Here is a 13,894-nt window from a genome sequence, read left to right on the forward strand (position 1 = left end):
ACACAAGAATTCGAATAAAATCACGATGACCCTTGACAGAGAAAAAGCCGAAAGTGAAGGAAAATAAAATAAAATAATGATGTACTGGATTTAAAAGCTAAACAGGCATTTTTTTTCATTATCTTTTGGCACTCTGGAACCTCAGTTGCAATTCCTGTTCTCACTTCATTCGTTCATTTTCTACTGCTTATCCTCACGAGTGTCGCGGGGGGTCGGTGGGGGGTGCTGGGGTCTATCCCAGCTCATCGCAGGTACACCCTGGACTGGTGGCAAACCAATCACAGAGCACATATAGACAAACAACCATTCCAACAAACAGCGTATGGTCATTGAATTATGGGACTGGACAAATAAACTTATTGAGATGACATTTAAAAAGTCATGTTTCATAATGGCAGCCTGGGGCCTGGGATAAAGGACAGAAGAGACGTGCGGTGAAGTCAAACAATACCTTGCTCCAGACTATGTTAGTGAAATCATGGAAAGCTTATTAAATGTTTTCTTTTGTGGCATTTCAGAGGAAAAACTAGCAACAGCCAGCTGCCCCTTAAATGTCATGTTTTGTGCCATTCTTAAACTGACTTATTTAGGAAAAAAATGCAAACCTGTTAGAGGTGGCACAAGGTCTTGAGTCAAAAGATCACGCCAGATTAAAACGTGACAGGATTTCTCATACGGAAAAAAACTGTGTGCACCAGTAAGTAAGAAAAGTAAATAAGTAATAACAATACAAACATAAAAAAATAAATACCATCGGCACGGCAGTCGAGTGGTTAGCGTGCAGACCTCACAGCTAGGAGACCAGAGTTCAATTCCACCCTCGGCCATTTCTGTGTGGAGTTTGCATGTTTTCTCCGGGTACTCCGGTTTCCTCCCACATTCCAAAAACATGCTAGGTTAATCGGCCACTCCAAATTGTCCATAGGTATGAATGTGAGTGTGAATGGTTGTTTGTCTATATGTGCCCTGTGATTGGCTGGCTCGCGCGAGGACAGCTGGGATAGGCTCCAGCACCCCCTGCAACCCTCGTGAGGATAAGCGGTAGAAAATAAATGAATGAATGAATAAAGTTATGTTTTCATGTTAGGTTTTACGATTCTTATTATTAGCATGTTATCATTAAAACTATTTTCACAAAGTACAATACTAGGTGTTAGCATGTTAAAAGTTAGCATTGTTAGCATTTTGGGGATTTTCAGAGATATAAACTTAAGTAGACGGTGCTTTCATGCCGCGTGTTAGCACGCTAGAATTGTAAAACATGCTAATTTTAACATGCTAGGTTAATTGTCGACTCCAAATTGTCCATAGGTATGAATGTGAGTGTGAATGGTTGTTTGTCTATATGTGCCCTGTGATTGGCAGGCTCGCCTGAAGACAACTGGGATAGGCTCCAGCACCACCCACGACCTTCGTGACTGCAGACAGTTTAGGCTCAGGACTAAAATGCAATTCAACTGAATCAAGACTACGAACATTTCCACCTCCATGCCACTGATTAAAATCAGGCAGGAAATCACTAATGCTTTAGATCAGTGATTCCCAAAGTGTGGGCCGTGGTGGTACTGCAGGTGAGCCATGAAGGTTCATTAAAAAATATGATTAATTTTTGCAAATATTATTTTTAAAATTATTTTAATTATAAAATATTTATTGCACAATTAAAAAAATATATTTATCGGCCTAATAGATAATAGATTGTCCTTGAACCTAAATAAAACTAAAATCATGCTGTCAATTTCAAATTTGAAAAGAAGGTGTGCTTATTAATTAAGTTAATTAATTAATTTAAGTAAAAATATAACATTTCAAGCAGGAGATAGGAGAAAAAGGGCTGGGGGGGGGGGGTCTCTGATATGCATCCTGTGCTGGTTCATCTCGGTCCCATTTAATGTGACGTGGACATTGTGTGTGATACTGTATATGCTATGCTATGACATCATAGTTATATAACAGTTAGCATGCAGAAATCAACATATTGACTCTATTAAGTGTACTCGGCATGCAAACGTACACATAAATCTATTCCTTCTAAAAGTTATATTCTCTTTTCTGAAGTATCGGGTGTGACTTTGTGTGAGTAAGTCGATGACTCCTCCGTGATATTGAAGACGTCACAGCGAGTTTGAGGAAATTATGTAACAACCCTATATTGTTTTATAACTGCAGGCAGGGGCAAGCTGCGGGACGTATGAGCGCCACCCTCTGCCTCACAGATGGCCACGCTAATTGTGAGCACAGGCCTGAAGCACATCATGAACTATGTTACGTATGCTGTGTGTTTGATAGCGCTCTATGTAGCGTACGTGACAGTCATGTGCAAAAGTTGGAAAACTGGAACTGGTTTTCTATGCTGAAACTATGAAAATATTACTTTTAGAAATAAGGAATTCTACTTGGCGGAAATTCTTTGATCATGGTCGGAATCAGTTATCGAAGAATTAGTTTACTGAAGATTCTTGGAGGGGTATAACCCCCCCCCCACTGCCTGCATAGCCCAGAGCAGTAGCTGTTAAAGCAAGTGACACAACTTGCAAAGAGACCTATTTATATAATCTTCTCAATAATATTATAAAAAATTCTGTAGAAGAATTCATATTAATTATGATGAATAGGGGTGATGAAAGGGGTAGGCATTTATTAGCTTTTGCTTCAGCCTACTCCTTTTCGGCTTGTGATCAGATAGTTGAATACAAATGTAAATAATGGAAAGTTATATTTTGATTGATGTAAGAAATGGACTGGAATGTTTCATATTATTTGCCCAAATAAAATTAAAAACATAAAATTAAATTAAAATTAAATTAAATTTATTTTTTTTTATTTTTAATTTAATTTAATATATTTAATTATAATATAATATAATTTAATATATATATTATATGTATTTATATTATATATATATATAGTATATATAGTATATATATATATATATATATATATATATATATATATATATATATATAGTATATATATATATATATATATATATATATATATATATATATATATATATATATATATATATATATATATATATATAATAATTGAATATCATGTTATCAACTTATATTTTTCTGTAAACTTTGAAAATGTGAATATGAAATATGAATTATTCAGAATATTTTTTATATATATATATTCAATATCATGACATTTAATGAATTCTAGTACAGAACACGCTTTTCCTTTGGGCCACTTCTGACTCGTGACATGCTAGCATTGCTTTTTATGACATTGACATGGCAAACATGTTCACTGTGGGAAGTTAATTAGTCAGTAAAGGTTTTAATAAAAAGACGGACTGCTATGTCATTATCACCCAGTTGCACACACACACACACACACACACACACATATGTTGTATGAGTGGCTAAATGAAAAGCAATGTTTGAGTTTGTCACCTGTGCAAGGTGAATATTAATGAGGTAAACGCAAACAAGCGTGGATACATAAGCTCAACTTTCTGATACGAGACCAAAAGGCGATAGTGATGTTGTGAACGGTCACGAACGAATCTGCTTGGGAACCATTTTTTTCCCTTTGTCATTTGTCAAGATATGTGGTGGCGTTCCTGTGTCCACGCTAGGGGTGTGAAAATTTGGATTTGTTGAGGTTGGAAAAGTATTTGTATTAGTATTTAAGTAAGAAAAAAAATAAAATAAATATTATTAATTAAATGAATACAATAATAATACCATAATTTCTGGACTGTAAGTCGCACTTTTTTTCATAGGTTGGCTGTTCCTGTGACTTATACTCCAGAGTGACCTATAAATGAAAAAAGTGTTTATGTTCCATAAACACTGGACACCTTTTCTGTTCATGTTTATTTTTTGTGTAGCTGAATAACCATTGTGTTAGCATATCTTACACCTATTCAGCCTGTTCTCTATTCTTTTATTGTTAGAACTTGCCTTCCAAGAGGACGTAATGTCTGTTTTGGTCAAGTAGTTTGGAAAATAAATTACCCGCAAAAAATGCCACTTATACTCCAGTGCGACTTATGTATGTTTTTTTATACCTAATGATGCATTTTTGGCCTTGTGCGACTTATACTCTGAAGCGACTTATAGTCCAGAAAATACTGTAATTAGGAATAAATTGACCAATGTTTCACTCGTCACATTGGCTGATCCGGGCATGAACTGCGGTCTCACGAAGAAACGCAGTTTTCTGATATTATGTTTTAATTGTTCCCAAATACAAATTCATTCATTCATTCATTTTCTACCGCTTTTTCCTCATGAGGGTCGCGGGGGTGCTGGAGCCTATCCCAGCTGTCTTCGGGCGAGAGGCGGGGTACACCCTGGACTGGTGGCCAGCCAATCACAGGGCACATATAGACAAACAACCATTCACACTCACATTCATACCTATGGACAATTTGGAGTCACCAATTAACCTAGCATGTTTTTGGAATGTGGGAGGAAAGCGGAGTACCCGGAGAAAACCCACGCACGCACGGGGAGAACATGCAAACTCCACACAGAGATGGCCGAGGGTGGAATTGAAACCTGGTCTCCTAGCTGTGAGGTCTGCGCGCTAACCACTAGAACAGAGGTAGGGAACCTATGGCTCGGGAGCCAGGTAGGGCTCTTTTGATGACTGTATCTGGCTCTCAAGCATTTCTTACCACAATATTTTAAAGTAAACCATCACCGAAATGACTGTTGAAAATAATATTCAAAATCAGCAACTTTCTTATGCATTTTAATCCGTCCATCTATATTCTGCTGCAATACGGCCAACCATATCTATCTTTCCTGATATTTTCCAGGTCAAACACCAAACACCATTTGATTTATTATTGGACACTGCGCTGCTCACGAAAGTGTGCTGGCCACACCCCATTGGCGTGGGGTAGTGTGCCTGGTCTACGTAATTAGAGCCCATTATATCTAAAACTGTTGGTCTTACATAAAAATGCACACATTTTATTGCATTCAAAATGTATATGGCTCTCACAGATACACATTTTAAAATATCTGGCCTTCATGGCTCTCTTAGCCAAAAAGGTTCCCGACCCCTGCACTAGACCAATACAAATATTAATTAATTAATTATTATTAATTTTTCTTAAAAAAGTAATTATTCATGCCATTCCAAATGCCGTAATCAGGTTCGGCTCCACCCCTACAATTTACACAATATAGATAATTTAAAAAATAAAAAATTACGACAAAAAAATCTGAGGATCCACTTGGTGTCACGGTTGTCCAAGGCTGGTAAACAGGATCCCAAATGCAGAGGTAGAAAATAAAGATTTATTAACAAAGGTCACATACGAGAGGAAAAAGGTACAACAAAAGACAAACACCTCGGAAGGAAAGTAACAAAAAACGCTGCTGAACATTTGACCATAAAGCGAGGTGAGGATAAGGCCAAGGACACACATGGAACAAGGCAGGGGAACTTGACAACCAGCACTAAACACAATGTAGCTTAAGTATTCTGTGGGAAGATTGGCTGGCAGGTGTGCTGGGTGAACGCAGCACACCTGCACCAACGGAACCATGACACTTGGGAGCCGAAAGAGCAGGTTAGCTTAGCGGATACTTTATTAGCGGACACTTTATGATACTATCTGCAAGAGAAATTGACCTTTTTGGTTAGCGAAGCCAAAAAGAATGAAGCAGCTCTCTATAAGGAGCCTAGATAACCTCGGCAGAGCCATGGCAGAGCCTAGCCACCCTACGGAGAGTTAATCCACTTGGACCCGTGATCTTGTCCTTTGGGGTGCTACCCAAAGTGACAATAGTGGGAGGGTGGGAACGTAGATCCATCCATCCATCCATCCATTTTCCTCCGCTTATCCGGATCCGGGGGGCAGCAGTCTTAGTAGGGAAGCCCAGACTTCCCGGTCCCCGGCCACCTCCTCCAGCTCCACCGGGAGGACACCAAGGCGTTCCCAGGCCAGCTGTGAGACATAGTCCCTCCAGCGTGTCCTAGGTCTGCCCCGGGGCCTTTTCCCGATTGGGCATGCCCGGAACACCTCACCACGGAGGCGTCCGGGAGGCATCCGGACTAGATGCCCGAGCCACCTCAACTGACTCCTCTCGATGTGAAGGAGAAGCGGCTCTACTCTGAGCCCCTCCCGGATGACTGAGCTCCTCACCCTAACGTAGATCGACCTGTAAGTTTTGCCTTTCGGACCGATGTAGAGTACGCATAGACACCGCAACAATCTGCCTGTCAATCTCGCTTTCCGTCCTTCCCTCAGTTCCTGAACAAGACCCCGAGGTGCCCAGACTCCCCTACTTGGGGCAGGATCTCATCCCCGACCCGGAGATGGAGCTCCACCCTTTCATGAGTGACAACCAATGACTCGGACTTGAAGATGCTAATTCTCATCCCAACCACTTTATTATTGGCTGCAAACCGATCCAGTCAAGAAGACCACCCGATCCTGCAGTCCCCCCAGATCAGAATTCTGTTCATAAAACATAATCGGTGACAAAGGGAATCTCACGGGAAATGGGTCCGACTTATCGGGAACCAAACTCTGACACCGGTCAAACAGGAAAAAAACTAAAACCGCCTGAATTAGAGGGTCTGGTACCCCATATTCCCGGAGTACTCCCAAACAATTCCTCAAGGAACACGGTTGAATGTGTCCAATTCCTCGAAACACAAACAGTATCTCATCTTTGAGTTCAGGTCACGAATTGGAACCAAGAAAATTAGCAAAGAAATAAGGGAATGCTATGCTAATAATAATATATAATAACATATAAAGACTCCAATTGTTCTGGAAAGAAATGACGGGGATGTTGATTTGATGATATTTCTGTTCACAGAAATTAAAACCGATACATGAGACAGAATGTCTGGATTTGAAATAGCATACCCCAACCCCCCCCCCCCCCACCCCACCCCGCCCCCGGCCCCCCTTTATTAAAAATGCTGCAGAAATCCAAGAGTCACTCAGCAGTAGTTTTCACCAGAGTCATTCTTGAGTGTCCTATTACAGCCCAGCTGGAAGTGAGACGAACGAGATACTTTCTCAAATTGGATTCGATCATCTTCCTAAGCAGCGCCATGAGATGCGAAGAGATAATTAGATTAGTCTGGATTGGATTTGCCGACACTGCATGGGCTTGTCGCTCTTCTATATGCGTATTGATGGACATATATGGAGGCGTATGGAGCAAACTCATACAGTATATGAGGCATTCTGCTGAGACCATACCAAAAGACTGAAAGCTTCTTCACCAAGGAAGGACGGCAGTGACAAGCACCTTACTCCTCAAAAAACACCCCCACCCCTGCATTGCCTCCTATTGTCAGATTATCAAGAATAATGATACCACACCTTCATTACAAAACTTTATAATGTTACAATACAACTCAATGGACAAATGCTATTTTTTTCTGTTATCATCATTTGTGTCTATATGTGCCCTGTGATTGGCTGGCCACCAGTCCAGGGTGTACCCCGCCTGTCGCCCGAAGACAGCTGGGATAGGCTCCAGCATCCCTGCAACCCTAGTGAGGATAAGCGGTATAGAAAATTGATGGATTAAATGATTATCAGACCGGAATCTTTCCATGGTGTCCCAACTCTAAAAAGAAAGTACCCCCCACCCCCACCCCCAGGTACTCCAGTTTCCTCCCACATTCCAAAAACATGCTAGGTTAGTTGGCGACTCCAAACTGTCCATGGGTATGAATGTGAGTGTGAATGGTTGTTTGTCTATATGTGCCCTGTGATTGGCTGGCCACCAGTCCAGGGTGAACCCCGCCTGTCGCCCGAAGACAGCTGGGATAGGCTCCAGCATCCCTGCAACCATAGTGAGGATAAGCGGTATAGAAAATGGATGGATTAAATGATTATCTGACCGGAATCTTTCCACGGTGTCCCAACTCTAAAAAGAAAGTACCCCCCCCCACCCCCAGGTACTCCAGTTTCCTCCCACATTCCAAAAACATGCTAGGTTAATTAGCGACTCCAAATTGTCTATAGGTATGAATGTGAGTGTGAATGGTTGTTTGTCTATATGTGCCCTGTGATTGGCTGGCCTCTCGCCCGAAGACAGCTGGGATAGGCTCCAGCATCCTGAGACCCAATCATGCATCATCTGCACAACATTAGAATACTCCATTTGTTGTGTTGTTGTGTCTAGGGATGAGCCGGATACTCATTATAAACGCAAATCCGTGACGGATAATGCATTTTGTAGTATGAAAAGTATGAAACGAGTACATTTTGTGAATTTGTGAATACGTATATGGTGAACAAGGCTGACAGATGATTTCCCTGTTTGCCATCATTGCACGTTTGCATGAATCGCTTTGTGAGGGCTACGGCATCACTGCAGGGACAAAAGACAGCTGCAGCTCACTAGTTAGCTTCTCCAATGTACCGATTCTAACCTCGGGGAAGCGTTTCAAATGGACCGAGGAAGCACTTTCACTCAATCTCAGCCATGGCATGTGGAGTCGGCTGCAAGTGTGGAAGGTAATATCAATATTTCAATATTTTTGACTAACAATAGGCCATAGCAAAACAGTGATTATTAATTCAAGTAATTAGTTAGTTTTTATAAACTGCAATATAGTGATAGATAACTGTATTTGATTGTATTTGTTGATTTTTAAATGAAACCCTGGTAAATAATTCCAGTTTTTATCAAACATACTAAAATGTACTAAATGACATTTTTGTATCCTAAGTACATAACGTTGTTACATGTAATCTGTTACTTTCTAAGCCTATTGGTGTGGACTTTTTTTTATCCTGGGTGGCGTCCAGCAACAGGAATCGCCGGCTAAACTTAACTCAATGGCGCTCTCTAGTGGTCACAATTGGGATGACATCAACACCAGCTCATCCGGTATGTTTAAATGTCATAAAATGGGCTTGGTTCTCACATGTATCGACTCAGAAGAGCCAAGTCACAAGCTTCTTGTGGCCGCAAAATATGAAAAACCTCATTTAATCCTAAACTTAAACCAGGGGTCTCAAACACACGGCCCGCAGGCCAAATGTGGCCCGAGAGGACACTAGTTTGAGGCCCCCGCCTTGATATGAAAGTTTAATGTTAGTGCGGCCCTCGCAAGTTTGATATGGATGCTGTATGGTATCATGTACCCAGAAAAAATTATTACGTTTGATTAATGTTCATGTTAAAGGTTAAATAACTGTTAATAGTTATCCTCCCTATCCGTGTGGAAGTGGTAAGTTTTTGGCTATTTAAGTTTAAAGGAAATAACTTGAAGGCTACCATTTAGGTCGCTAGCTCTCTAGTTTGCGAGTTAGCATGTGTCTCAAGACCCTGCAGTTGCGCAATATGTTGTAAATAAAAAGAGTATAAATGTGACTATAGTCGTGTTTTGTCATGTCTACAGGGCTCTAATAATGCTTTGTTCATTTTAATCTGAAAAAAATAATTTGTCTACCCACCAACTATATGTGGTTTCTTAAGTTTTTATTATTTGCCCTTTTATTATTATTATTATTATATTTATGTATTTATTACTGATTGATTTTCTTTAGTCTTGATTTATTTATTTATTTTTCATCTTATTTTGTGTAGAAAAATAAAAAGTAAGATATTTGAGAACAGTGGAATGTTTTATCAGAGCTTTTATTGTAGAAAATCGGAACCAAAGCAAAGTTTATTAATTTTTCTGTTTTTAATAAATGCGTTTTTTTTTTTTTTTTGAAAAACCTGATGCTGACCAGCCTCGCCCAGACCCTAGCTCCAGTGGCCCCCAGGTAAATAGAGTTTGAGACCCCTGACCTAAACCAAACTAGTCTTTCAGGTAGAATTCAAAACGAATCAAGTACTCGCCTCCGATTACTTGATGAGTCTGCCACCTTGTGGTCAGATACTGTATTTCATTTAATTGGTTGTTTTGATTGTTAATTGCTAGCGGTGTAGTATTTATTTACTATTTACTTCATTTTAATGCTGTATGGTTTGTTAATTTCCCATCATGACTATGCTCATGTCCATTCATTTTTAATTGGAACAATTTCACAAAAAATATGAAATTATGAAATTATTAATATTAAAATTAATTATTAGTATTAAAATTGATTATCAATATTAAAATGATTAAAATTATTAAAAAATTATTAAAATTATTAATAATTAATTATGTGGGCATATTTCCAAACGCCAGTTGAATGATTGCAATCGGGAATTAATGTTATCAAGAAATCAGGATTGGTTGACAGGTGGCATGCATATGTGGGAATTGAACCAGCTACCTTTGGGTTGGGAAGCACATTTGATGTGAGATTAGTTTAATTGGCTAAGAAAGGAGGAGGGGTTAGCGGACATAAAATAAGACCGAATAAGTAAATATGAAGAAGAGAAATAAATTGATGAAAATGGCCGACTGCGATAACATATGTGATGATACCGATACTACTTTGGTATCGGCACAATCGACATGTGGACAGATCCGCTCCCCACCGGTTATGAGCGTGTCTGTCAGCTGCCAGCGTGGAGTGACTGTGCCGCCTGTCATCCCCCGCGGGCCGTCACCCACCACAGCCCCGTCCGAGCTCCGTTCGCCTTGTCACCGGAACCTCCGTCACTAAAAGTTTCACTTCGCGCTCCTTTTCGTGAATGACGGGCGGCCGGTTCGACTTTGACGATGGCGGCACCTACTGCGGTGGGTGGGAGGACGGCAAAGCCCACGGCCAGGGTGTGTGCACCGGACCCAAGGGCCAGGGCGAGTACTCGGGCTCCTGGTCCAACGGCTTCGAAGTGGTGGGAGTGTACACCTGGCCCAGCGGGAACGTGTACCAGGGCTACTGGGCGCAGGGGAAACGCCACGGACTCGGAGTGGAAAGCAAGGGCAGGTGGACGTACCGGGGAGAGTGGACGCACGGCTTCAAGGGGCGCTACGGAGTACGGCAGAGCCTGAACACGCCGGCCAGGTACGAGGGCACCTGGAGCAACGGGCTGCAGGACGGCTACGGAGTGGAGACGTACGCCGATGGAGGTGAGCTTGGGACTGAACAAATACCCGACATTTGCCGGATGAAATGAAGGAAAAGTTCCGGAAAAATAAATATCAAGTATAATATCAGTGTTATAATTAAAACAAAAGAAAACATACAATATCCACCAGCCAAAATAATATCAAATAAACTCCCAGTGGTTGCAATTCACAATGAAAAAGGAGAGAAAACGGTAAATATTACCTTCTTCATTTCCATAATTTACAACCATCACCTGAACGCAGCATTGTCATTAATGTACATATCAAGGTATCAAAGAGTACTGTGGAACCTTGGTTAGCATACACCCCGGTTAGCGTGTTATTTGGTTAAAGCCAAAATTTGCCTGTTTTTTGTGGTTAGCGTACAAACGACACACGTTTACACTGTGGAAGTACAATGTTGTCCTTGGTAGTATCCTGGTAATTTGGTAATCCATGTAAGGAGACGTCAACAGCGTCAACAGTTGCTGATTCTGTAGTTCTTTGCTACCTAACACAGTTACGCCACAGAAATAGGAACGATTCTAAAATGATTCACTAGTCAAAATAAAGGTTGTTTCATAAAAGGACACCGCTAAGCTAAGCTAAGCTAAGCTAACCCAGCTAGTTTTCACTGCTATCGCTGCTCTCCAGCTAACGCTTGGTGATGACAGGTTCACTAATCAAAATAAACGTTGTATCATAAAAGGACTAAGCTAAGCTAAGCTAACCCAGCTAGTTTTTGCTGCTATCGCTGTTCTCCAGCTAACGCTTGGTGATGACAGGTTCACTAATCAAAATAAAGGTTGTTTCATAAAAGGACACCACTAAGCTAAACTAAGCTAAGATAAGCTAACCCAGCTAGTTTTCGCTGCTATCGCTGTTCTCCAGCTAACGCTTGGTGATGACAGGTTCACCAGTCAAAATGAAGGTTGTGTCATAAAAGGATATCGCTAAGCTAAGCTAACCCAGCTAGTTTTCGCTGCTATTGCTGTTCTCCGGCTAACGCTTGGTGATGACAGGTTCACTTATCAAAATAAAGGTTGTTTCATAAAAGGACACCGCTAAGCTAAGCTAACCCAGCTAGTTTTTGCTGCTATTGCTGTTCTCCGGCTAACACTTGGTGATGAGAGGTTCACTAATCAAAATGAAGGTTGTGTCATAAAAGGACACCGCTAAGCTAAACTAAGCTAAGCTAACCCAGCTAGTTTTTGCTGCTATCGCTGTTCTCCAGCTAACGCATGGTGATGAGAGGTTCACTAGTCAAAATGAAGGTTGTTTCATAAAAGGACACCGCTAAGCTAAGCTAAGCTAACCCAGCTAGTTTTCGCTGCTATCGCTGTTCTCCAGCTAACGCTTCGTGATGACAGGCTCACTAATCAAAATAAAGGTTGTTTCATAAAAGGACACCACTAAGCTAAACTAAGCTAAGATAAGCTAACCCAGCTAGTTTTCGCTGCTATCGCTGTTCTCCAGCTAACGCTTGGTGATGAGAGGTTCACTAATCAAAATGAAGGTTGTTTCATAAAAGGACACCGCTAAGCTAAGCTAGGTAGCCCGTCTATGGGGTTTCCTGTTATTTGTTAGCATCAAGCTAATCATTTTTCCTTCAAGGTTGTTATGTCACTCGTTTATGGTTTGACTAACAGGCTTCCATAGTTGCTAATTCTGGTAGCCCGTCTATGGGGTTTCCTGTTATTTGTTAGCATCAAGCTAATCATTTTTCCTTCAAGGTTGTTACGTCACTCGTTTATGGTTTGACTGACAGGCTTCCATAGTTGCTAATTGTGGTAGCCCGTCTATGGGGTTTCCTGTTATATGTTAGCATCAAGCTAATCATTTTCCTTCAAGGTTGTTACATCACTCGTTTATGGTTTGACTAACAGGCTTCCATAGTTGCTAATTGTGGTAGCCCGTCGATGGGGTTTCCTGTTATATGTTAGCATCAAGCTAATCATTTTTCCTTCAAGGTTGTTACGTCACTCATTTATGGTTTGACTAACAGGCTTCCATAGTTGCTAATTGTGGTAGCCCGTCGATGGGGTTTCCTGTTATATGTTAGCATCAAGCTAATCATTTTCCTTCAAGGTTGTTACATCACTCGTGTATGGTTTGACTAATAGGCTTCCATAGTTGCTAATTGTGGTAGCCCGTCTATGGGGTTTCCTGTTATTTGTTAGCATCAAGCTAATCATTTTCCTTCAAGGTTGTTACGTCACTCGTTTATGGTTTGACTAACAGGCTTCCATAGTTGCTAATTCTGGTAGCCCGTCGATGGGGTTTCCTGTTATATGTTAGCATCAAGCTAACAGAAGCAGAAAAATTTCTTGCTTTGTTCTGCATAGTTTACTGCACTTGAACAAAATATTATACCACGGACGACTGGGCGATATATTAACATTATTAACAAATTTTTCTTTGATTTACCATGTCAAAAACAAATGTATCGTTCATATAGATATATAATGGCTTTGTGTAACTTTAATGTTAGGAGTGGCAACATGCTAGGATGATAGCTCCATTATAAACCCTGCTAGACGTCACTTCTAGTCCAGTTTTTTCATCTTCATGATGCATTTTTGGACTGATGTGAATGGCAGGAAATATTATTACCAACAATGTTTTTTCCTAAGTAACAGAATTCTTGGGCAGTTTGAGTAGTAAATAGAAACCCTACCAATGTGTTCCACCAGTCAGCGTTCCTCAGCACAGACTACTCCCACATCCTGGGATTATGCACAAAAGATCCTGGTCGCTAAGTGGAACTTTTCTGGGTTCTGCGGAAAGTTAGTGAAGGTGTTAATGTTAAAAAGTTCACATTCAATGTACCTCAGTTGTGTTTTTGACATTACTAGTTCTACATCGGAGCCACCTGTTGTGGCCCGGCAAGGTGCACTGTATTCGAGCACATGCTCCGAGCAGACGGTGTGACGCCATGGACTTTTCATGTAAA

The 13,894-nt window shown here is 40.8% G+C and overlaps 1 protein-coding gene across 1 annotated transcript in view; it reads left to right on the forward strand.

Annotated features, from left to right (window-relative positions):
- Positions 1 to 10,465: 10,465 nt before the first annotated feature.
- The window catches only part of LOC131109523 (junctophilin-1-like), a 28,809-nt gene continuing 25,380 nt past the window's right edge, over positions 10,466 to 13,894 (forward strand). The window contains exon 1 of the mRNA XM_058061648.1: positions 10,466 to 10,962. Within this exon, the coding sequence (XP_057917631.1) occupies positions 10,584 to 10,962 (379 nt within the window). The 5' untranslated portion in view covers positions 10,466 to 10,583. The remainder of the gene's footprint in view (positions 10,963 to 13,894) is intronic.

This window comes from Doryrhamphus excisus, chromosome 22 (assembly GCF_030265055.1).
Source record: "Doryrhamphus excisus isolate RoL2022-K1 chromosome 22, RoL_Dexc_1.0, whole genome shotgun sequence".
NCBI lineage: Eukaryota > Metazoa > Chordata > Actinopteri > Syngnathiformes > Syngnathidae > Doryrhamphus > Doryrhamphus excisus.